Source organism: Gopherus evgoodei, chromosome 4, assembly GCF_007399415.2.
Source record: "Gopherus evgoodei ecotype Sinaloan lineage chromosome 4, rGopEvg1_v1.p, whole genome shotgun sequence".
Taxonomy (NCBI): Eukaryota; Metazoa; Chordata; order Testudines; family Testudinidae; genus Gopherus; species Gopherus evgoodei.
This window is the reverse complement of record NC_044325.1, coordinates 47,556,339-47,581,489: the sequence shown is the minus strand read 5'-3', so window position 1 is coordinate 47,581,489 and position 25,151 is coordinate 47,556,339. Positions and strand designations below refer to the sequence as shown.

The following is a 25,151-nucleotide window of genomic DNA, read 5'->3' as shown; positions in this document are numbered from 1 at the left end:
GCATGCGAGACATGAACCCTTACAGCAGAATTTAAACAGAAAATACAGGTAGTAGAGATGAGATGCTTCTGCAAAATCCTGGGCATCTCCTACTTCGACGACATCACTAATGAAGAGGTCCGCAACATGATCACCCAAAGACTGGGTCATATGATGACCTCCTGAGGACCATGAAGAAGTGCAAGCTGAAGTGGTACAGTCATGTAACAAGATCATCTGGCCTATCCAAGATCATCCTCCAAAAGACAGTACAGGGGAAGAAAAGAAGAGGTAGACAGAAGAAGAGATGGACTGACACATAAAAGAGTGGATGGGAATGGACATCACGGAGACTCAAGTGGTGGAGACAATTGGTTGATTGCTCATCAATGATGGTGCCCCAGTGACCAATGCGGTTATGGGAGTGATAATGATGATTATGATAACATTTAGGAGGCTCAGACATAGATCAGAACCCCTTTGTGCAAGGCACACTCTAAACAAATAGTGAGTGTGACAGAAGTATGCTTGGTGAGATGGGAAGAGACATGACCTGAGCACTGCTGTACTCCGGTGGTCCCCGCCAATGTAAGAGCCTCTAGGAGACTGTTTTAGCTGGTGTAAGTTAGAATAGTCATGATGATGCTGTAACACCGAGGGCTGAATAACCCTCAGCTGTGTAGGTGGTTGGGGGAGTACATAGGTGACATACAACTGCTTTTGACACACACCTCTCCCTACCTGGACACAGTTCAGACCAGTCTATTATTTGAAGCCATCACATCCAAGATCAGCCAGGAAATTGATAGGTGTATGTACTGCAGTAACCCAAGAGGCAGAAACCTTTCAACCTTCCTCACCCTCAAACAATTTGAGTGTTGAAATGGATTGTTCTTCAACCTTGGCCTCCCATATATCATGGGTCCATACATCAAAATGGTTTACTTGGGATTCATTTTCCTCTAAAATTATAAAGAAATAAATAGTTCTATCAGTAAATACATAATTGTTGGAAGAGGATGAGCATGTGCCATTCTGTCAGCGGACCAGGTCGTAGGTGGTCAAGCCTAGTGGTCAGAGCGGAAGTCAGTCCTCGTGGTTGGAGTCCGAAAGTCAGAGCCACGGGTCAAGACAGGGTCAGAACCAGGAACCAGAGCCAAGAGCCGAGACAGAGTCGAAGTCAAGAGTCAGAGCTGAGGGTGGGAGCGGATTACAGGAATCAAAGAAAGCAGGAGCAGGGCTGGTTCTCAGGCAGGAGCAAGCCTTGGTCAGGACAGGAATAAGACTAGGTGCAGTGCAGGATCTGGGCTGGAGCCAGGGAGAAGCAAAGCAGGAGCAGGGCTTACAGAGACATGAGCACAGGGAGTCTGTGGATGCTACTGCTGCTTCTGGGCTTAAGAATTGACATGCTAGCTTCCTAAGCTAATCAGGCAGCATGGTCCATCAGGCAACCTCGGGGGCTTGTTAGGGCATCAGGAGTACTGAGCAGGCACAGCTGCAGGGCCTTACTCCTGACGCATTGTCCTAAGGAGAAGAGGTTTTAACAAAACACATACAGACAGAAATTTTGTGATCATGTTTGCCTGAAAAAAATGGGGGTAATGAAAATAATTTACATTTATACACAACAGGGCTTTCATCTAGAAGGGTCTTAGACTGGCTTACAGTACATAGCGCATCAGAATCACTTTATCTATGACTGAAATGCAATCACTTCTGCAGTGAAACGTGTAACAGTGAACATTAGACACAGTATTACTCAGGGCCAATATTTTCAAAATGGATGTCTAAAATTAGGCTCCCAAGTCTATATTCAAGTATGTAAATAAATGGCTTGACTTTCACGAGTGCTGAAAAAACTATTCTCTCCCATTTAAGGTGATGGGGAAGGCTGAATGTTCAGCACTTTTTGAAATCAAGTCACTTGTTTAGGTACTTAAATATTGACTTAAGGTATGTCTGCAGTGGTCTACAGGAGGTCAGACTAGTGATCATAATGGTCCCTTCTGACCTTAAAGTCTATGATGCAGTGCAGTTAAAAACCCATGTCTGGCCCACGCCAGCTAAGGGGCTGTTTAATTGCCGTGTAGACATCAAAGCTTGTGCTGGAGCCTGGGCTCTAGGACACTGGAAGGTGGGAGGGTCCTTGCAACTCAAGCCCAAACATCTATCACAGCCCCTTAATGTGAGCCCTGTGAGTCCGAGTCACCTGGCACAGGCCAGCCACAGGTGTCTAATTGCAGAGTAGACATACCCTGAGGGTCTTGACTTTAGGCTCTCGTTTTTGAAAATCTTGGCCAAGGAGTATAAAAATGAGCAATAGCATCCTCAGTTTGCAGCTTTTAGCACTACTTCCAAATGATGTTGTTTACTTTTTCTAGTAGTTCTCAGTAGTTGCCCACTAGAATAAAACATCAGTCAATATATTTTATATGCAGCCACTAATATGATTTTATTTTTTTAATGCCTCTTCTCTGTGGATCTGTCATGTCCCTTCATGAATTATGGATATATTCAAAATGTTGTGATTTATTTGAATGGGTGCTTCACAGCATTTTCAAACAACCTCAGGTGCTAGGTGTAATGGCATACCTATGTTCTAACCTTTAACTTTTAGATTTCTTTTAATTCATCCATATTTTACTTATGCATGTATATTATATTTTAATTTGTATGTGATTTCCCTATATAGCTTGACGGGGGGATGTTTTCTGTATAAATGTTTTAACAAAAGGAAAGGAAAATAAATATGCCACTGCATACCAGCACCCTGGGTGAAAAGTTTGACTGGCACGTTTTATTCACTCTGCGTTTCAGATAGGAGACTAGGATAATACACTTTAAAGAATGGTTAATATTCTCATAGTCATCATTCAAACATGACTTCAAGTCATATTCATCAATATGGTAACATCTTTCATCAGTTTCTAGTATACAGGCAGTAGTTCTGTAGTAGCCTAAACTATGATATAAACTGCCTACTCATTATAACATTTTTATTTCTACCACCTTTGTTATAAATGTCCTCCCTGAATTTCCTCTACTTTTGGTCCCATTTCACACACAAGTGAATGATAAAATAATGGAATATAGAAATGGAGCAGACCTACTGGCTAGTCCATTACCTGGTCATTGCAGGGATATTCACTATTCAGCATTTGAAATGAGAGTACATCAAAGCACACTATGGAACTTTTAGTACATGGTTGCAGGGTTCACATGGCCAGTTAGTGCTCAGCAAGCTAGTGCACTCTAGATTCATGTGCTGGCTTGCTGCACACTAAATCGCTATATAGACAAGCCCTTAGTTATTAATCACTCTACACATATGTTGTTCTTTTAATCTTTTCTTGTAAATCAGTCCCTTCAACCCATTAGGTAAGTCTGTGCAGCAATTAGAAACCCACAGCTGACCTGTGTCAGCCAACTCAGGCTTGCTGGGCTCAGGCTGCGGGGCTGTTTCATTGCTGTGTAGTTTTCTGGACTCAGGCTAGAGCCTGGGCTCTAGGACCCTGTGAAGTTGGAGGGTTCCAGAGTTTGGGCTCCAGCCCAAGCCCAGAAGTCTATACAGCAATGAAACAGCCCCACAAGCCCAAGTCAGCTGGCACAGGCCAGCTGCAGGTTTTTCTTTGCTGTGTACATATAGCCACTTTTGTTGCTGTTTTTTTAACTCCATCTATAGCTTCCTGGTACTGAGGAACTGAATACTGTATTCCAGATCTTCCAATGAAGGTTTATTGACTTGATGTCTCCATGAATACAGCCTCAAAGTCAAAATACAGTGGGTGAATGCATAGCCATGGCTGATAGAGGCTTTTCTATGTGAAATAGTTGCTAAAGGTGATATACTTGTTATATAAATTAATCCAAAATGGTGGCTGTGCATGGCTTGGCAAGAAATTGTGATTACCATGATGCAAAGAACTATTGATATGGAGTTAGTCAGTTGTATTTTTACTCCCTTTGGACCATATTCTGATATCCTTACCCATGTTGAGGGATTACTTCACAAGTAATCCCATTGAAGACAGTGGGTCAACTCATGCTGTCCAAAATGAGTTAAGGGCATCAGAATCTATCCCTCTGTTTCGTTCTACTCACTTATTTCAATATTTAATGAGAAAACAGCTGAATCTTCCATTGCACACTCAATAATTCATGTTGATTAATTCAATTTGTTGTAAATCACACATCCAACTTTATCATACAACCTACAGAAAAATTATGCTTAAATGTGGCATGGATTTTATTTTTAAAGAGTTAATTTTGGGATGTATTCTATTTTTTTTTTAATCTGAGTTTTTCACTCTTGTTTTCTTTTGGAATTTTTAAATATCTTCTGTACACTTGAAAAGAAGCGTACAGAAGTTGTTTTTAGTTTATATGTTCCTCGAAGAGATTTTTCAGCTCAGTGTTATGTCTCTACATTTCCAGTCTTCTTATTTTGTTATATAATAAAGATCTTGCTCCAGAATTAGTTGATACTGATATATGTGTAATATTTTTAAACACATTTATGTCATTTAAGTGTGGTATTCTTGTAGTTCAAACTCAAAGCTTACATTGTGAGTCAATAAAATGTATATTTTTGTTTTCCCAGTTTACACAAATCTCTGTCCCAAGAAGTGAGTCTTAAGGATCAGTTTAACTGTACTCTTAGTACATATGAAGATGCGCTGAAAAGCAGCGAGGATATTGTAACCATCACACATCGCCAAAATGAGCAGCTAGCTACCCAACTGCAGCAAGCCCTAACAGAGCGAATAAACATGGAATTAAAGCTTCAGCAAGCTCTAGAAGCTTCACAGGAGGCCAACGAAAAAGTTCAAACGTAAGTCAGTTGTCTTTACATTTGGAAGAATGTTATTTGACAGCCGAATGAGACGTTATTCCTCCTGATGTTTACAGTGTGGTTGTCACAAAAGTGGCTGTTTAAAAGCGGCTTCGTCTTACTCACAGATTGGCTTCTTGTTGTATAGTCAAGAGTCACTTCTGCTGCGTTAGTGACAAAACACTACTATTGCCTTAGCGCTGTATAACCAACCCGCCTCTGGGAGAATGACCTCACTGCTCGTTAAGGGATAGGAGTTGTTGTTTGGCTTGTTGGAAAATGTGTGTGCCCCTTTCAGGGCTAGAGAGCCAGGGAGTGACTTTCTGTGGCAGCTGTGGACTAAGTTAGCATGGGAGCACTGACCCAACCACCCTCATGTGATCAGAAGAGAGGGAGGACTATATAAGTCCATGCCAGTGCAGAAAAAACCCTCTTTTACCTCGACCAGACAGAGCAGCCCCCACTCTCCCACCCATGGAAGTGGTGAAATACTGGGTTTTGTTGAGATTCTCTATAGGCACTGTGCTAGTTCTCCTTTCTCGGGGGGCTGGGAATGAATTTTTCCCTCACCGCCAGAATGGGGTTTTTTGCCTTCCCCACAGCAGGTTGGTGGGGGAGTGGCTTATTTGGGGGAAAACATGAAATGGAATTACCTGTACTGTACACGTCTATCTGCCAGGTACTCCCAGACATTTAAGAATAAAGTTGCAGCCTAACTGAACCACATCCAGTGTCTTCTGTCCTTCTACCAGCATAGCCAGACTATGAGCTAGAGTCAGATTTCATGTAGTCAGAGCCATCCCTTGGGTAGGGTGAATTGGGGCGACCACACCAGGCCCTGCACTTTGGAGGGCCCCGCGTGTCGATATAATCGGGACTGTCCCGATATTTATCCCTTTGTCCCACATCCCAACCGATGCACAATCGGGCTGCCATTTGTCCCAATAGTCAAGTGAAGAGGTGGGTGTGGAGATGAGGCAGGAGGCGGGCGGGCAAGCAGAGTGAGGAGGTGAACAGGTTGCTGAGAGGCAGGCGGAAGTGGAGTGAGGAGAAGGCAGGTGGCCAGGGAGTAGAGCAGCGGGCAGGAGAGTGAGGAGGCGAGTGGTGGGTAGGCAGAGGGCGAGGAGGAGAGCAGTGGGCGGGGGGAGTGAGGAGGCAAGCGGCACCGGGCGGATGGCAAGGAGACCAATGGGGAGGCTGATTTGTGCTGGGCCTCACACCTCTCTCAGGATGGCCCTGCATGTAGTATTTTTATGATACTGTGGCACAAACTAGAAAGGTGAACACAAGTTGACTTTCAGATCGCAGAGTGAGTGTACAGAGTTATCCAGGGCAACATCACTTCTAAATTTAGCAGTTGTATATGAAAGTCAATAAGAAACAATGAACATGGAAACTCACAACGCCAATTTTACATAGTCACTTTTCAAAATTTGACAATGTTTTAAAAGAAACTGAGATGTTGAGCTGAATGGGATTTGCCTGCTCCAATTGGCCCAAATCCAGCAGCCATTGATCAAACCCATAGTGTTTTATGCTCTCTAGATTCTAAGAAACTTGTCTTTGAGTTTTGTAAAACCACTCTTCAGTCTGGGACAGATCATTCTGGAGAAGTGACTGAGCAAAATTAAATCCTCTCATGCCAGAACTCTGACATCCATGGCTACAAGTGTTAAAGGTTTCTAGATGCTGATTATTTCAAGAGCATTGTAAGGAAATAGTAGGATTCATGATGTGCTTTCCTTAATGTCATATGGGCACTGCTTTTATACATATCCAAGAGTCTTTAAAGTATTTTCTGTTAGGTTGGAATGGTTTTCAGTGTTCTTGGAACACATGGGATCCCTGCTGCAGTATTATATTTGCTTTTATAGCTACATGAGACAATGTGGGTGAAGTAATATCTTTTATGAGACCAACTTCTGTTGGTGAGAGAGCCAAGATTTTGAGCTTCCACAGAGCTCTTCACCAACAGAAGTTGGTCCCATGAAAGATATTACCTCATCCTCCTTGTCTCTCTAATATCCTGGGACCAATGTGGCTACAACACTGTCTACAACAATTTATAGTTACATGTGAAAATATTTGCAATGTACATATATATCAGTTTTTGTCTGGTTCATACCTGGTACGTTTCAGGCCAGGTGTTTGAGTCTGGTCCAAATCCCACTGAAGTGAATGGGAAGACTCTTGTCGACTTCAGTGCACATTGGATTGGACCCTATGTTCAGGTAAATGACAGTGCTTCATAACATAAGACTTTTTTGTTAGAAGGCTACTAAACTCTGAACCCTGGAGTTAAGCTGTGTTGAAGTCCATTATAAGTTTCCTTTTAACAATGTACTAGTTAGTGCACACACAATTCTTTGCTCCATATAGCAGGCTTTTAGAGAGGAAACACATCATAATTGATCAAACAATCTTATATAGTGAAAGTTGAATATGAAATATATCTTAGTGACAGTCAGTGTACAACATTCTAGATGAAAACCTGGCTCCACTGAAGTCAATGGCAAGCCTCCCATTTGCTTCAATGGAGCCAGGATTTCACCTATAAGATCTTACAGTCGTAATGACAGTTATCTGGATAATTACGAGCAATAGTTGAATATTGGTTAATAACTAGATGATAAAACAAAGATATTACTTTGTAGTCTGCTTTAAAATAATTTACATAGAGTTATTATAGCCACTGCAAGTCAAACTCAACTTGTGAATTTAAATTAGACCATTTGTATATAGTCCTAATATTTGCTTTAGTATATGTTTCACAAGTTGCAAGATTATACACTACCCAACCTGTTGCCATAAATGCTCCTCTAACAGACTCTTTCAACCTCGTGAGAAATAAATCACACAGACAGAAAGAATACAGTATACTGTTAAGAGGAATATGTGCATGTTAATTCTAAATTTCTGACTTTATAGTCTCCAATGTGAAGACTCCAAATTTAGTCTTGCTCTCATTGAAATCAAAGGGGATTAAACTGTTGTTCTCTGAAGATATTATTATTTCTCAGTGAAGTACATTCACCGACCTCCTCTGAAGAAAGATGTGATCTATTTTGTTCCATCTTGTTACTTTCTTGATCAATGTTAATGTCCTGAGGTCAAAACGTAGGTTAAGTGTTATATATTGTATATGAAGACAAAATCCTAAGAGTTACCTTGTTATTTATTGTACCTGTAAGTTCTTTGCCCATAATTCTCATTGCTGGATCAGGGCAAATGTGCAAACCATACCTTTACATTTCTTGGCCCAGCTCACACCTGTATGACACCTGGGGGCTCCAAAATGAACTCCCTTCACTTTTTAAGGTGGCAGTGCCTGAATCAGGGAACATTTCCCTCTGTTTGTTCCACATCTGCCAACAAGTTTCCTAGTGTGTGTAATATACTCACATAGCAACCAGAAATTAGTCCATAATTCATTTCAGGCAGCCAATAAGTTTTTTCCCTGTTGGGTTAATCTTTTATATATATAAAACATGCATAATTAAAATAAACTTATGAAAAATAGATATGGTGCATATGCAGGAGTTGCTTTTTAATATCATTTTTGACAAATTAATATAAACAATGTATATTATTTGTTCAGTGTCAACACTGTGCTCAGTGCTGTATAGAACTTGGAGGACTCATGGTCCATGTCCTGACATCTATTAAATCTTTCTTTGCACTAGTATAATTTTAAAGCTGTTATGTTATTATTTTTCATTTTAGTGTAAAAAACACTTGTTATTTGTAAACTAGGAATTTATAGTCCAATATTTGTCCCAGATAATATTTTTCAGTCATATTTTAATCCCCTGAAATCAGAGTAGTTATAAGAGAAGTGCAGACACAACTTGAACTATAGTGGTGTAATGCACTGCCATAATGAAAAGAATTCATTCAATTTAACATGCATAACTACTTGGGAAAATTTCTGTCAGGTTAGTTTCATTATTGCTAAAATCAGTCCTCTAGCAAAATTAAACAGTTGGTTGAAGTCTTTTGATGACAATAGCACGCCCTTTTTATCAAGAAACTGTGGAAATGCTCAGTGCATCTTCCCAGCACCCAGTCATCCACCCCCATCCTATAATTCAACCTGCAAACAGATTAAGCAGCTGAGTTTGTGGAAAGTGTGTTTACTCTGAGCTAAGAACCCTTGTGTGACACTATAGAGATTCCACTGACACCTCTGGGAGAACTACACAGACAGTTCCTGCTCATCAGCAGGGAAACCAGGCTGAGAATTCACAATTTCTTTGTAACCTCAACTGCTTCATTCAAATTGGTGTTTGGCAATTAGGCAGGAACTAGTTTGTTAGCTTTACTTTTTTTTTAAGATGTAGGATGTTCTACATTTCAAAAAGGACTGACAGTTTTAAAACCAGCTGGGAGGCTTTTTGCTATATTAGTCTTTTTTTTTTTATCATTATCCTATTGAGATTTTTATTTTTATTTAAAATATGAAACTAAACTTCATAGCCCAACTGAGAATTCAAAGTCTAGGCTTACCTTTTCTCCTCCATAACATCTTTAAAAACTGCCAAAATGAAGTGTAATTCTGATTTGTGAGGGAAGTATTTTCTGGTGATGTGCTAAGTTATTTTATATTTTTTAGTGTTAATTAATAATGTAATTTAGTAATGGACTTATAGTTAAAAAGGGAAATAATCATGAGCTTCATTAAGGAAGAATGTAATTCAGAGGTCACGTCATTAATAGAAGTCAAAATCAAGTCTGGCAAGCAAATCTTTCTTTCTTAATGTCCTTTACTGCCATATGCCACACTTTAGATGATTGGTTCTTTGATATTACTGAAGAATGTATAAAGAAATTAAGATTTTAAAATAAATCTTAATTCTTACAATATATGTTATGTCAGCAGTTTAGAAAACACGTAGCTTTCATTTCTCCATCGAAGGTGGCACTATTGGGTTTAATTCATTTGTGTATATATTAAGTTACTTACCTGTAATTGTTGTTCTTTCAATTTAATATCCCACATAAATTAGTGCTCTGTCCTTTGGCATAGGACACAAAGCATCTAAAAAGTTCCTGGATTCCACCCCATCTGAAGCAGCAGCTGTGAGCCAGAAGGGGGATACAGTGGAATTTGCTTATTGCAAACTTGGATATAACAAAGTACAGTTTTATACTTAGGTAGAATGAAATTCTCACTTTTTTTTTCAATGCATTGCAATATATAAATAGCAATATATATATATACACAAACATATATATAATATGAAATAAAGTAAATATTAACTTAATAGATAAGATCTATTATGTAGAGAGCTGGGCAGAATTTTTAGATCAAAATTGTTTTTAGTAAAAAAAAAAAACATATTTGGCACCACCGAAACATTTTGCGAATTTGTGTCAATTTCTCCAAATTGTTTCCATTGGGGAGGAAAAACCTTTTTTAAAAAAAAATCTGTTTAACTTTGACATTTTCAAAACAAAAAGATTTTATTTTTTAATTCAAATGTCTTTTCATTTCAAAACAGCCTTTAATTTTCTTTAATTAAAAATGTTAAATTTTCTAAATGAAGCATTTTATTTCTGGGTAGAACTAAAGGTTTTATTTGATTCAAAACAAAGCAAAAAATTCAACTTTTGGTTTTGCCAATAATTAAAAAAAAATTGTTTTTGGTTCAACCCCAAATGAATTTTTACCAATTTTTTTAGAATAGCCAGCACACCAACAAGTTTGTTCTTTTCCCTGCTCTGCTTAGGGACTTAAATAATATTTAAAACTGTCTACAACAGTATATGTAATTACCAGACTGTAAAAATAAATATAATTTTCTATAAAAAAAATTTTTTATTCCATTTTGATCAACAAAGCATTTGGGGTAGTGGCATAAATCCACCTGAAGCGATGGCACATAGGCAGAAGGCCCCTAGAAATTTGCTGTGCTGGTGGGCCCAGCTGTTGCAGCCCCAAAAGGAAAGTGGGGTTGACTTGGAGGAGGTGGGGCCAAGCCAGCTGGAAAATGATGTGAATTAATTAGTGCCCCTGCCAACCTGGATCATATGAAGCTCAAGGTGGATTTTAAAGTGGTCCTCCCTGGTGGAACTGCTGGGGATTGGCAGTGGCAGTCAATTTCACTAAAAGCAGGAAGAGGTCCTAATATAGTGTTAATAATATAGTCCTAATATAGTGTTGTTAATAACCATTGTTAATAATTGATCAGTAAAGACTGATGTGGTTATGATGTATTTTCCCTAGGAAGATCCCCATTTCTATAACATTAGTCTTGAGGATAATGTGAATTTAAGTGTTTGAGATTTTAGTTATGGGTTTTTATTGGTAAAAGAGTAATTTAATGACACTGGATAGATCAGTAAGATCTGACTCGTGTGTGTGTGTGTGTGTGTGTGTGTGTGTGTGTGTGTGTGTGTGTGTGTGTGTGTGTGCACAGAATATTTCTACGTGTGTGTGTGTGTGTGTGTGTGTGTGTGTGTGTGCACAGAATATTTCTACACATACAACTGAAATGATATACATACAACTAGAATGGAAATTCATGTTGGCTGTTAAAATATAAATCTAAGAAAATAAAGACAAACTGTGATAAATGCTTGTAGATACATTTTGCCAAGTTAGTTTTCTTAATGAACTAAGAAAATATAAAAGTGATAACACTCTTAGTTGTTTTATCTGTAATTGTTTATTGAAGCTCAGTTCTTTTCTTAACAAAAACAAAAAAAAATGTTTCTGCTTTTAAATTGGAAAAAAATTCAAGACAAAATTAAAGTACATCATATAGAATTAGGTAATTTCAGCAAAGGGACTTACAGTACCCTACACAAGATGTATTTAATCTTACCAGTGATTTGCCTAATTTTTGGTGATTTTTTTTTTTAGTGTAAAGCAGAATGAGAATTCCTGCATGTTCCTTGCCAGCATAACCCTTACTGTTAATGAAACATATCCATTTTGCACAGTCCTGCATTTTCCCATTGCATTTCTGGTGTGCAAGCTCTTTATGCTTTCAAGTATTTTACTATAAAACTTTGTTTTGTTTCTTTGCTTTGCATGACAAATATATCCATTAATGAGACACACAAAAATGAATATTTCTCTTTTTGTTTTATACTGGCATTTGACATGTGAAAAGAATGTGAAAATGAAAAGAAATGACGACTGAACTTTTAATAAACGGTAGACTCCTCTGTCTCTGAAAGTAAAACTAATCTGCCTTCTGAGTATAGGAGTTGTGTGCATTTCACATCAATGTCCAAGACGTTCTCTAGTGCCCACTGGAGGGTCTAATCTTTCTCAGAATGATCTGAGCAGTGCAGTTCAAGAACAAGAATGAATCTTTGAATAATCACACCACAATGTGAGGTGACCCCCAGACAGGGGACTGACCAGATACACATATGGGTTTTGGGAAGAAGCTCTGATGCTCTTTTTTAACACAGCTGTGAGAAGAATGTGGCTAAGACCCAGTAGTCTTTCTGGAGTATAGCTGGCAAAGGAAACCATGAGGAGAAGAGAATTTAACACATGGGTGTAAGAGAGTCCGCTTCATTGATGCGATCTGAGAGGAATGCCTAATGACTGGAAGAATCAAACTTGGCAATGAAAACACAAAGCTCTTTTCATCAATTCAAACGCAGACTCTAAAGCTGCAGATGGTTACCTCCAGCCTTGCCTATTCAGTGTGGGGTTTTATAAAATGGCACTTTGGTGAATACTAACAGATCAAAACAAAGATTTAATAACATAAAGATGTGGTGTTCATTTTTAAATGAGGATACAGGTCAGTGTCTCAGAAAAGGATAAAATGGGTATCTTTTATTTGTAGGTCTAAAGTCTTTTGAGATTTTTAACTGCAAGCATGATATCTTTAATGTACAGATTATATTCTATAGAGTACAACTTCAGTTAAACCGGAAACAGATAAAAACTAGATTTCACGATTATTATGCTGATTGAGTCTTTTTCTTCCGTGTAAATGCTATTAACTAGTTATCTCCCTATAAAAATCATACCTAAATATATTTAGTTGAAGTATATGTTGTGGCATTTACGTCTTCAGTCATTTTTCAAAGATAAGGATGGGTCTAGCTAATTAAAAATTACAAGCAGAAGCACTGCACAAAAGAAACAAGTTGTACATTCATGGAGAATAAAAGCTATTTGTTTTGGAGAAATCACCCAGTATTGGAGAACTCAGCTGGCTTTACTTTAAATATCACCAATAATTTTCTTTGTTTTGCCGCTTTCACAACATTTAGTTTGTTCCTGTTAGTTTAGTAATATCTTTAATGATTACATGTTCAAATTCTTTTATTAAGTTTAGACTGGATTCTTCCCTTTAATTATAAAACAGGATTTGGGGGATAATAGGACCAAATTATCTAATGGAGTAAATGGGTGCAACTCCATTCATTTTAATGGAGTTTCACCCATTTATGCCAGCAAATAACTTGGCCCATAATGTCAAAAGTGGGTTTGATCTTAAAGAAGAGTGCTATAATTCTGTGTCAGTGAAAGTTTGTACTGGTGCTGAATAATTGATAGTTTTTTAACATTATTGTGAGTAATTTTAATGAGTTCTGATGTTCTGGAACATAAAGTAAGCCCTGCTATTTTATGGAAGAATATAAATATTGGGCCAACTGGTGTAAATAGGCATAGCTTTATTAAGCTGAGCTATGCTGATTTACCCAACTGAGGATCTGACCCATAGTTCATAGTTAAACAGATAGTCTATACTCAAAAAACTAGCTAAAATAGATGACGGAGTAAAGGTTAAATCTGGAGAGGTTCTACAAACTTTCCACTATTTTCAAAGATAATAGAGTTGATATCCGGTGTCAGTAGTGTATGGCTCTGTGGAAGGTCTGTGATTGATAAGTTTAGTATAATACTGACAGTAATGAAAATTAACAACCTTATGTAGTTTCATAATTGATCAAAAGTTATTGGGTAGGATCTGCTAGGGAGAAAATGCTAGGTGAGGACTGGTGTCTTGAAAGAATGCAGTTGTTAAAAGCAGATTATGTATATTGTATGATCAGTGTAGATAGCACCTCCAGCAATAGGTGGTGATTTAACTTAGAGGCAAGTTGTTTTGTTTTGATATTATGATGTATCTTTTCAGGGAAGGGGAGGTTTGAGGAAGTTTTCAGTCCCGCCAGCGTGTGATGGAGTTGTTACTTGCAGTGTCCCAATAGAAAAATCTATTGTTTTCTGCAAGTGAGTATTACAATATATATGGACCCCATGAAGCGTTTAATTTCCCTTTGCTGGCTTTTACAGTTTGGGAAGGCAACACCAGTCAGTAGCAAGATTTCCAAATGCACAAAAGTACAATGCACCCCAAAGGGACTCTACAAAGTGTGGCACAGTTGATGCAAGCTTTCTTAGGCCTGCATGGCATGGATATATATATGCGGAAGTCTGAAATAGAAAAGAAAACAAAAGTAAGGTTTGAATAGAGGGAATGTAAAGTCACTAGATTTTGTGATGGTGGGTATGGAAACTGCCTGCTTTAGGGTTTAAGACTTGTGAAGAATGAAGAGTAATTGAAATATATAGAGAAGTTCATTTGTGATCTAACTGAAAGCAATTTACAGTACTAAAAGAATTTATTTAGATGTCTAAAACTAATTGCACACATCACAGTTGTTTTAAACCCTAAAATAATCCCCATTATTACTCCACTCAGCAAAATTCCATTTACACTGATAGCGGAATGCAGGAACTAACTTGCATGGTGAAATTACAACTTATAAAAAAATTCAGTGAACCAACTATCTAGGTATATCTATTTGTAGTGGTAGGAAAAAACAAACAAGTTGGTGAGGGTATGCCTAGATCTAAAGGAACTTAATAAAGCTATAAAGTGAAAGCAATTTCTTCTCTTAGCTATTGAAGAAATAAGTAGTAGACTGGACTGGAGCTGAATATTAATTTGTGTTAGATGCATGCAGTCACTCATCACAAATTTGCCTGGATAGTTAGAGAATGTTCTGGGTACAATACATTTCCAACATCTCTTGGTATATATTTTTTCTCTCAGTATATCTAGTGTACTATTCATGTTCCATAAAAAGTAGAGGCCATTCTTTCAAAATTCTCATTAAAATTGACTAGCCTAGGCATAAAATCTAATCACCCATCCTTTCCCATGTTCACTAAGGATAATTTTAAAAGATTTTACTTGCCTATAAAAATAAATTGCTTACCTCAGCTGAGTGTCCAGGTAGAATTTTGTAGTCTATGTTAGGAATAGTGATGGTATCACTGATGCTGTTGATTTTGTGGCCCAAGAAAGGAATACGATATTAGAAATTGTGGCAAGGAAATAGGGCTTTAGATTTAATAAATAAAGGCAAATGCTGCAAAGCCAGCAATAGGGGTAAAACATTTCCATCTGTATTAACTAGAAACATCACTAAGCAAGGTGACACTCAAGTAGAGTCTATCACCTAACTTCTTTTAACCTTAAAATAAATAGGAATGACAGATTGGAATAATTATGTACTTTCTCAAATTCCTGCTACCAAGTTCCACAGCAACTCTGCCACTTAAAGAATTATTAAGGAAGTGCTGTGAATAACTATGGAAATTGAAACACACTAAAATAGTGAAGAAATCATAAATAAAAGCCCTTATTTTGCAATATTTATATCAAAACAAATGGTCTGGCAGGTGCTGCCTGACAAAGTGGCACAATTACCAGAACTCAAATTTATTACCACAGTCGTTTACCTTTACCATGGACCACAACACAGCAGTGCAAGTTAACTCATCTTCAAGTCTATACTGGTAGATGCAAGAAACTTATGTGCCTGCAAAACACATTCTGAACAGGATGATACTTGAGGCGTGACTAGAGGCAAAGAGAGATGGCTCATCCCTTCTTCGCCGATTTTTCTGTAATGCAGTAGCTGCTGTTAGTGATGTAATTTTCAGCAGAGAAATGAGTGATCTAATGCAGACTGGGGAAAGAACCTTCTTGAAGAACATGTGGTCATGGAATTATGTAAAAGAAGCACCAGATAAAACATTTACTGTCCAGGTATGAACAAACTAATGGTTGTTACGGTTTGAAAGTCATATTCATCAAATGTTGTTATCAGAAAAACCTAAAGAAGCATTGTATCCTCAGTATGTATAAGAAAAACTTGGTAAAGCTGATACATTTCGCCTTTGAAGACAAGACCTGTTTTATAGACTCATAGAAATGTAGGGCTGGAAGGGACTGTGTCACGGACTATGCACACCCTGTCCTGTTTCAGGGTGAGGTGGGGTTGTGATATCACTGCAACTACCATCTATCAGATGATCCTTAGACTGAAGGCAGCATGGCTCAGTGGTCAGGGCCAAAATGGCTCCCCTCAGGCTAAAGGCTGGGCAGCCTAATATTTGGAGTCTATACAGCTGCCCTTGGGCTCAGGGCTGCGCAGCCTCGTGGCCAGAGTCAGTACAGCTGCCCTTGGGCTCAGGGCTGTGCAGCATAATGGCCAGAGTCGGTGAAGTGGGCTGCCACCTAGGGGTGGGTGGCAGCTGGGGTAGGAGGACCTGGGCCCTCTCTCTCCACCGGGTACCAGTCCAGGGCCCTATCAGCAGTGAGTGTGGTCACCACCCAGTCAGTGGGGATCCTACTGCAACATGCCAACTTTCCTCAGATGAGGGATACCACTCACTCCACCTCCCTGGGCCACTTCCTACCATGGGTCCCTGGAGTTGGAGTCCATTCATCACTGAGTCTTCGAGCTCCCTGGTGCTGGTAGCTTGTTGGGACTCCTGTCGGCTGGCAGTAGTCAATCGGTCTCCTGTCTGGGCCTCAGGGTTTCTGGTTCCTGCAGTCAGGGGCTGAAGTGGCTCCTTGGCTGGAGCATCCACCGAGCATCCTTCCTCCCCAGCAGTCAGCCCAGAATGAGCTGGGCTTCTCCCTTTATACTGACACTCATAACATGAGGTTAACCCTATCTCACCTAGTGTGGCATATGAAAACCCCGTCACAGACTGCAAGAGATCATCTAGTCCAGCCCCCTGCACTGAGGCAGGACCAAGTAAACCTAGACCATCCCTAACAGGTGTTTGTACAACCTGTTTTCAAAACTCTTAATGACAGGGCTTCCACTGCCTCCCTTGAAAGCTTATTCCAGTGCTTAACTACCCTTATAGTGGAAAAGTTTTTCCTAATATCTAACTTAAATCTCCCTTGCTGCAGATTAAGCCAATTACTTCTTGTCCTACTATCAGTGGACATGGCGAAAAATTGATCGTCGTTCCCTTTATAACAACCCTTAACATATTTGATGACTGTTATCAGGTCCCCCCACAGTCTTCATTTCTCAAGAGTAAACATGACCCAATTTTTAAATTTTCCTCACGGGTAGAGTTGGTAGGATTAGATTTGTATTCGTAATTGGCTATTTCACCAGACACAAACTGATGAAAAAAATTTTCCATCAATAATAATAATAAAAATTTACCAATAGTCAAAGTAAGAAAAATGCTGCTTGAGAACTTATTAGCATTTGATTTAAGAATATATACTTTGTATATTTTGAAATGCAGTGTTGACCTGAATACAGCTAACGTATCTAAATAGTCTTTAACCTGTTCTTTTCCTATTTTGGTTTGTGTTTCTTCCCCCTTGTTAGTGTTAATTGTGTTTAAGTATCTGGTCACAATTCATCTTTTTAGTGAAGACTAAAGCAAAAAATACCTCAGCTTTCTTAATGTCATCCATTATTAGCTCTTCTTCCCCACTAAGTAGAGAACCTACACTATCCTTCATCTTTCTCTTGCTCCTAATGTGTTTATAGAACTTATTGCCTTTTATGTCCCTTGCTAGATATAACTCATATTGTGCCTAAACCTTTCGACTTTTGTCTCTACATGCTTGTGCTAGTCTTTCATACTCATCCATAGCAATTTATCTATGTTTCCACGTTTTTGTAGGATTTCTTTTTGAGAGCTCCTAATGGAATCATTTTTGGCCTCTTATTATTCTTCCCGTCTTTCCTTTGCATTGAGATAGTTTTCTATTGTGCCTTTAATATTGTCTCTTTGGAAAACTGCCTGCTCTCCTGAATTCCTTTTTTGCTTAGATTTTCTTCCCATATATCACTCATATTCAGGCTACTTTGAGCTGAGTAAAATAGAAATTAGTCACCTGAAAATCTGTCTTTGCAAAGCATGAAATTCTTGATCAAATGTGTTCAGATAATGGTCTGCTACATACTAGTACAAAATGCATAGCATTTGTAGTGTAGTGGGCTTCTGTGCGTGTTACACCCAGTTCAAAATATCCAACATCAAAAGGATTAGCAGAAAAAAATGGTCAAAAAATATACTCAAAAAAAGAGAATAATCAGAATCAACTGTCCAATTATGAATGGGTAGATATCTGAAAACAAGACTTCCAGCTGCAATCAGCTTATTTAAAATAAGCGAGAGAGACTGTACTAAAAGAAAGAAGCTAATAGTTCATAAATAGATGCTGAAAAATTAATACAGCAGAATGATAAAGCTAGTGCCCTCCAGTAAATGTTAGTGTTCAGAAGAGATACCTCCAGGAGGTAAATTGAAACCTTCTCAAGTTTTGGTCAAATAAAATACTCCCAGATCCTGTACAGTACAACTACACAGTGGACATGAGTTCAGAAATAATTTGGAAAACATATTTAAGGTTCCTGTGGACTCTGAAGCATACATATACAGAGGAATTCACGGAGGTGGATTCTACAGCTGATGTAAAAGACACAATTCAGGATCTTTCTACAACACCTGAAATGTCTTAGTGGTCCAGGAATAATGCCTTAGTGGTCCAAGAATAGAGCAGAGCATCTGATGGCAGACTGACTATGTTGCTGTTCAATAAGTAGTATGTCTCAGCCCTGGCCTATCTTCAGTGTTAATACAATTTGATACATACTGATTAAAATTAACTAGGTAGAATTTGCTACATCACCTTGATTTCTAAGTCAGTAAATTAATACAAAATATTTAAATATGAACTAAGGTAAAATTAAAACTGATGCATGTGCTGAATATCTCCCCCACTATCTACTAGCCAGATTGTGGAGATCCTTCAGCACAGAAATGAATTTTATCTAATCTGTTTCCCATCTCTGAACCCTCCTGACACTTCCTACTTCTTTGAGGATATCCCATAATGCACCTGTCTTTGAAATCAAATACTAAAAGTCTCATTGCAAGCCTAGTCTCTGGGGTGTCAGAGAGTGATACATTCTGGGATATCTTTCTCTTGAGATCCCCGATGCCATGGATTGAAGTGAGATTTCTGGCATCTGATGGCTTGTGTTGAATGGCAACCTTATGTTCAGTGTTCTACATGAGAATGAAGTCAAGAGACTCTGTCCCCAAGATATTTACAGAGATATTCTTGCATTCCTTGCACAACCCAAACTTGCATAGCCTTCATGGAATTGCGGGTGCATATGGGCTGCAGAATCAAGCTCAGAATGTAAGGGTTGGTCTACATTGAAAAGCTGTGTGTGTCATAGCTACATGTCTTGGTGGTGTAAAAAATCCACACCCCCTAAGAGATGTAGTTAAGCCTACCTAACCCCTACTGTAGACATTGCTAGGTCAATGAAAGAATTCTTCTGTTGACTTAGCAACTACCTCTAGGGTAGATTACCCACAGTGATGGGTGAGCGCCTCCCATCACTGTAGTAAGTGTCTACTACACTGACCGCTACAGCTGTACAATTTTAAGTATAGACATAGCCTAAGTCAGGTATTTATCTACTTGTGCATTTATTTTACTTGTCTACTATAAAATATGGCCTGCAACACAGATCCTCACAATAATTGTTTTTAAACATAAATAACTAGGATCTAAACACACATATTTATCATCATTTGAATATTTATCACTTTAATGTTCAAGAAAATGTAGGCAGTGCTACAACTTATTTTTCCTATACAGTAAAATGTATGAAAATCAAATGTTTTCAGAGTCAACATAATCACAGCATCCCATTTTTTGACCTGTGTGTTCATTTACAGTTTGCTTATAGCTGCTTCATAGAGATGGAAGTTTGCACATTACAATGTGGTTCTATTGATTTATCAGTAACAAAATATACTAAGTATACTCAGTAAACTGGAAAAGCTAGCTCTGAGGCTACTATTGTATAACATCAGCTTGTTGTGGAATACTTGAGAACAAAATCAGAATGTTGGCATAGTCAAGATAAATGGTGTAAACCAGACTAGCAAAGACTAATATTTAGTAAGACCAATAACACAAACAAATTAGATCTTGGAGTTGTACACTTTGTCCAGTACCAAGAAGCATATTTACATAGCATTTTTAATCATATAGTCAACTGTTCTATGACAAACTATTAAATTACCTTTTTGAAAACACGCTAAATACCCCTTAAAGACAAGTAAGAAAACTCTTTTGTGGAACTTGCTTTTTTTTCCCAGGTGAAAAAGTAAGTGTCTCAGTAAATAACCATTAGCTTTAATAATTTCTATCCAAATAAAATATACCCAAGGCATTTATATTGCCATTACTAAATGATATTTATTGTCTTGCCAGCACCATTTATCAAAAATGGTAAAAAATAATTTATTTGTGACTTGGCTGTTGGAATATAAATAAGGGGGTTTTTTAATAATATTGAAATATTTCTGAAAATATGCAAAAGATTGAATGTTGTAGCCAGATAAAGCTGTAATTGCAAAAACTCAGCAAAAATTCAGTCTTTTTGGAGGCTTATGAATTACTTATAAAGTTTTACTGATTGGTTGGGCTAGTCACTCTTGTTTTTTACAATGCCAACGAAAATAACTATTGCCCCAATCCAGCAAAGCGCTTCAGCCCATGCTTAACTTTAAACAGACTTGAAATTAATGGGACTACTCACTTGCTTAAAGTTAACCAGGGGTGCAAGTGCTTTGTGAAGGTGGAACCTACCCAATTCTATGAAGAAAAGATAGTTTTTCGTATTTCTAACCCAATAATAAATGACTAAACCAGCACCCAGATTTTCCCACAAGACTTTGAGCAGGTTCTAATATTCTAAACAAGGAATTTATGTGGAGAGGCAGCATGTCTGCAGCATAATCTGAGAAGAGTTCCGTGCATGTGCAGATGGCACATTTTGCTGAGTAATGCTAATCCTCAAACAATGCCTTTGCGATCTTTTTTTCTATTGTGAGCAAGTGATCACCTCTGCATTCTTCTCTGGGTTTGTACAGCACCCAGCACTATGGGGCCCCAGTTGCCGTTAATTCTCCATTAATAATGCCCATCCAAAATATTTTTAAAACATTACAAGAAATAGATAACGTAGGTAGAGAAATGGCTCATCTGCAGCATTTTCCTTACATTATTGAGAGACTAGTAATAAATAGTCTGCGGTTGTTTTTACAATAAATGGTTTGCAGGATTTAACCAACTGTGAATACCTCCAAATCCAGAGGTACTGAAAGGTCTATGGGCAAGATGTATTGCTTGGTATATGCCACTGGATTCTGCCAGAAGGTTGGGCAGTTTGGGCTACTCATGTCATCTGTCATAAGGGAGTTATCACAAGTGAGAGCTTAACTAACTACGTTCCTGTGCCTCCAAACCCTTTCCCATTGTCATTTGATCTCTCTATGGCACCATCTCTGCCATTTCAGCTTGGGCAACATCACCTCACTTATGCCAGGAGGGAAAATCAACTAAAATACATCACTCCTAGATAAAAAAAAGGTTTTTTCTAAAAGAATATTGAAGGGGAATTGATGGTGGTATGGGGTAGGTGGACAGGAAGAATTTGCTCCACAGACTCCTCATTGCTCTCTGTGATAATGGTGCGGCTACCTACGAGAAGGGAGAAGACAAAGAAGGGCTGTCTAGAGCCCAAGAGTCTGCCTCAGTGTTTGTAAAATATGCACAGAATCAAGAAAGAACACAATCTTGTCTTCATTGTTTACAGTGTCAAGAGGGTGTTTAGGGTTTTAAGCAGAGACCGCCAAAACTACTTCTTGGTGGGACGCGCTCGAGAAACACAAACCTGGGCAGTGTAACTGTATTTGCAATTTTGCAAACCTCATTGTAAACAAGATTTGACTAGGGCACACATAAGAGAGGTGAAGCTGACATGGAATAGACAGACAAGAAGGTTAGATCTGGTCTTACAAGGAAGACTTGTCTGAAGCATGCAGAGGCATTAGAATGGTGGCATTAACATTTAAAGTTTAAAGATAATCACAGCTTCCCTAGAGACTTTTAAAAATACACCATTTGGCTTACTGTGTAACTAATGCAAAATTCTATAAAACTGATTTTTATGCTTTAAAAAGTTTTTATAGTTGTCAGATAATCTGTTTTTTAGGTCATTTTTGAGTATTTCTAAAGAGGGCAAAAATCTCCAACAGAACATATTATTGTATTAATTCCAATTCCTGCAGCATATCCCCTCTGATACATATCATTAAGAGAGTTCTCAAAACTTGGAAGCATTCTAGATCCCCAAGTACGAACATGGATAGGCCATGAAACTGGAAACCAAAAGAGAGGGGGTCTGTTCCCAGCTTTCTTAAGTCCTGATCCTGCAAACACTTATGCATGTGCTTAACTTTGCACGCTTGAGCAATCCTACTCAATGAGACTACTTGTGAATAAAGTTAAAGACATGCATTAGGTGTTTGCAGGATTGCGGCATACTGGTTTATTGTTTGAGCTTGAGCAAGTCACTTACTGGTAACTTCTCTGCCCATCCATTTTCCCATCTGAGAAATAGAGCTAATGTTACTCACTCGCCATTGTGAAGCACTTTTTTTTGGTAAAATGCACTCTAAGTGCTAAGTAGTGGTAATAGTTAAGGATACATTTATGTCATGGACGTCGTGGAAGTCATGGAAGCCATGACTTCCAGAGACCTCCGTGACGTCCTCTGCTTCAGCCCCAGGGACTGCGGGACTCTGGAGCTGGCAATCAGCGGAACTCTGGCAGGGTTTCAGCAACAGGTGACAGCAACAACTGGGACCCCCTGCAAAGTTCCAGCTACAGGTGACAGACTCCTGAGGGTGCCCCTCCTCAGAGTTCCAGCAACGGGTGACAGCCTCTTGTCGGGGGAGGATGAGGGGGCACTTTGGGCCAGCAGCTGGGGGTGTCCTGTTCTTTCTTTGGGAAATATGACCACCCTGCAGCTCCCAGCCACCGTGGGTGGAGGGAGGCCCACCCTTCAGCTTCCAGCTGCCGCAGGCGGAGGGGGATCCCCACAGCTTCCATGGTAGTGGGGGAAACCATGGAGCTGCTGCAGCAAAAGTCACAGGTCATAGCTTCTGTGAATTTTTGTTTATTGCCCGTGATCTGTCCATGACTTTTATAAAAATAACCATGATAAAATCTTAGCCTTAGTAATAGTGTATTTTGTTATTAGACGTGCATCCCTGGAGAGACAGGTGTTTTGGAATAGGGATTGCTGTCCCTTACAGAATAATTTCCTGGCACAACAAAACTTTCAGTATTTGCTAGTGTGGGTCGCTGCAGAATGTTTGCCTGTTCCCCATAAGAAGCCCTAGAGCTAGCCCTGCATTGAAAGAGCAGAATTCTCAGCTCGCTATGATTGGACTCACATTCTTTTCCAAACTTGGTGTCTGAGAGACAGTGAGTCATTAAAATCTGTCACTGTCCCTCAGAGTACATCTACACTACCCGCCAGATCGGCAGGTAGTGATCGATCTATCAGGAATCGATTTATCGCGTCTAGTATAGACACGATAAAATTGATCCCCGATCGCTGTGCCATCGACTCCAGAACTCCACCATGGCGAGAGGCGGAAGTGGAGTCGACGGGGGAGTGGCAGCGGTCGACTCGCCACCGTCCTCACGGCCAGGTAAATCAACCTAAGATACACTGACTTCAGCTACGCTATTCACGTAGCTGAAGTTGTGTATTTTAGTTCGACCCCTTCCCCCGCCCCCAGTGTAGACCAAGCCTCAGTCTAGCAGGCACTGATCCAAGACTGAATATAGCAACTACCGGACTTAGGAACAGAGAAAATTTCAAACCCTGATCTTGTTGCTTTGATCATCTTATTCTTTTTCAGTGGTTTAAAAACAAAACAAAAAATGAGACCCTCGTATTCGTGATCTTATTACTTTACAATCTGTGTATAGCTTTATTAGCTTTCTCAGTTTCATACTGGTTCAGTTTATTGGTTAGCAGGCAAGCTTTCTCACTGTCAGTCTCAATCTCTGTGATCACAAACCTCATCTCTTGTGGAAAGAAAAACATCTGTTCAATGATTGTTCCATGACTGCATACTCCAGCCTAGAGTTTATGAATACTCTACATGGTGACAATAGGCACAGCAGGCTGCAGCAATCAGTTTTGATGTTAAAAAGAGAAATGGATTTTGGGCATTGCCCAGCAAGCTAAGCAAGGGCTTACCTTTGGCTCCACTGCAGATAAGTACTATCTGTTCTGTAACCTGTAGAAATACTACAGGATCCAAAGAATAGTTCTTTAAAACAGCCATACAAACAGAAAAACCCTCATCTGGGACCTTGCAACCACCTCAGGGTCCTAGCTTAGATTTGAAAGATCCCACAGAGCTACTGGTATCCCACACCATTCTTCCATATTGCCAGTAACTTGCCTTTTGTCTATGTGGGTATCTTATGACATCTGTCAGCTTTAGCAGCAGTAAATACAACTGCTAAAAAGAATATTGGTTGTCTTGCTAAATGGATTATATGTAACACGGAAACTGAAGAAAATAAGTGACCCTATCAGAAATATTATTGAAACAACTCCTCATCTGATGTAAATCGTCATAGTTCTGTTGGAGTCAATATGCTGATTGTGCCAGCTGAGAATCTGCTCTTAAACACTGTGCTGCCCGTGAATACCACAGCTAGATACAAATGCAGCTTCTCTCTGGAAGGAATGCTCTTGAGAGAAGGGTGGGGAGCTGTTAGGAGAGAGACTGAGCCTTTCAGAAGTTCATGACTTTTTAATAACATCAAACAGCACTACCAAAATGAAAGGCGAGTATTCTTCTGTGGTTGATAGAAAGTAGTGATTTCTCCTCCCTTCAAACCAATAAATACTTTGGCACAAAGACGTTCTATGGTAAAGCTATCTGACCTGAAAGGCAAAACTGCTAGTTTTTCTTATGCATGTGACAGACAGAATTGTTCCAGTAAATATTTGGTATGTAAATCAAATAAACCCCCCGTTAATGTAAGCAAAAAAGCTGTGAAAATGTGGTCATTCCAAGACATGTTTTGATGGCAGGATTTTTTATATGAACTCTACAAGGAACAGAACAAACTATGGAACAAAATGACCTGAAGCAATAATTGTCAGTGACAAACTGTCATGGAGAAGC

At 38.9% G+C, this 25,151-nt stretch overlaps 1 protein-coding gene across 7 annotated transcripts in view; it reads left to right on the top strand.

Moving 5' to 3' along the window:
• The window catches only part of MIPOL1 (mirror-image polydactyly 1), a 290,064-nt gene that overhangs the window by 252,748 nt on the left and 12,165 nt on the right, over positions 1 to 25,151 (top strand). For all 7 annotated transcript variants that reach the window (XM_030559240.1, XM_030559246.1, XM_030559241.1 and 4 more), the window contains one exon: positions 4,580 to 4,810. In XM_030559240.1, coding sequence (XP_030415100.1) covers positions 4,580 to 4,810 — 231 coding nt within the window. The remainder of the gene's footprint in view (positions 1 to 4,579; positions 4,811 to 25,151) is intronic.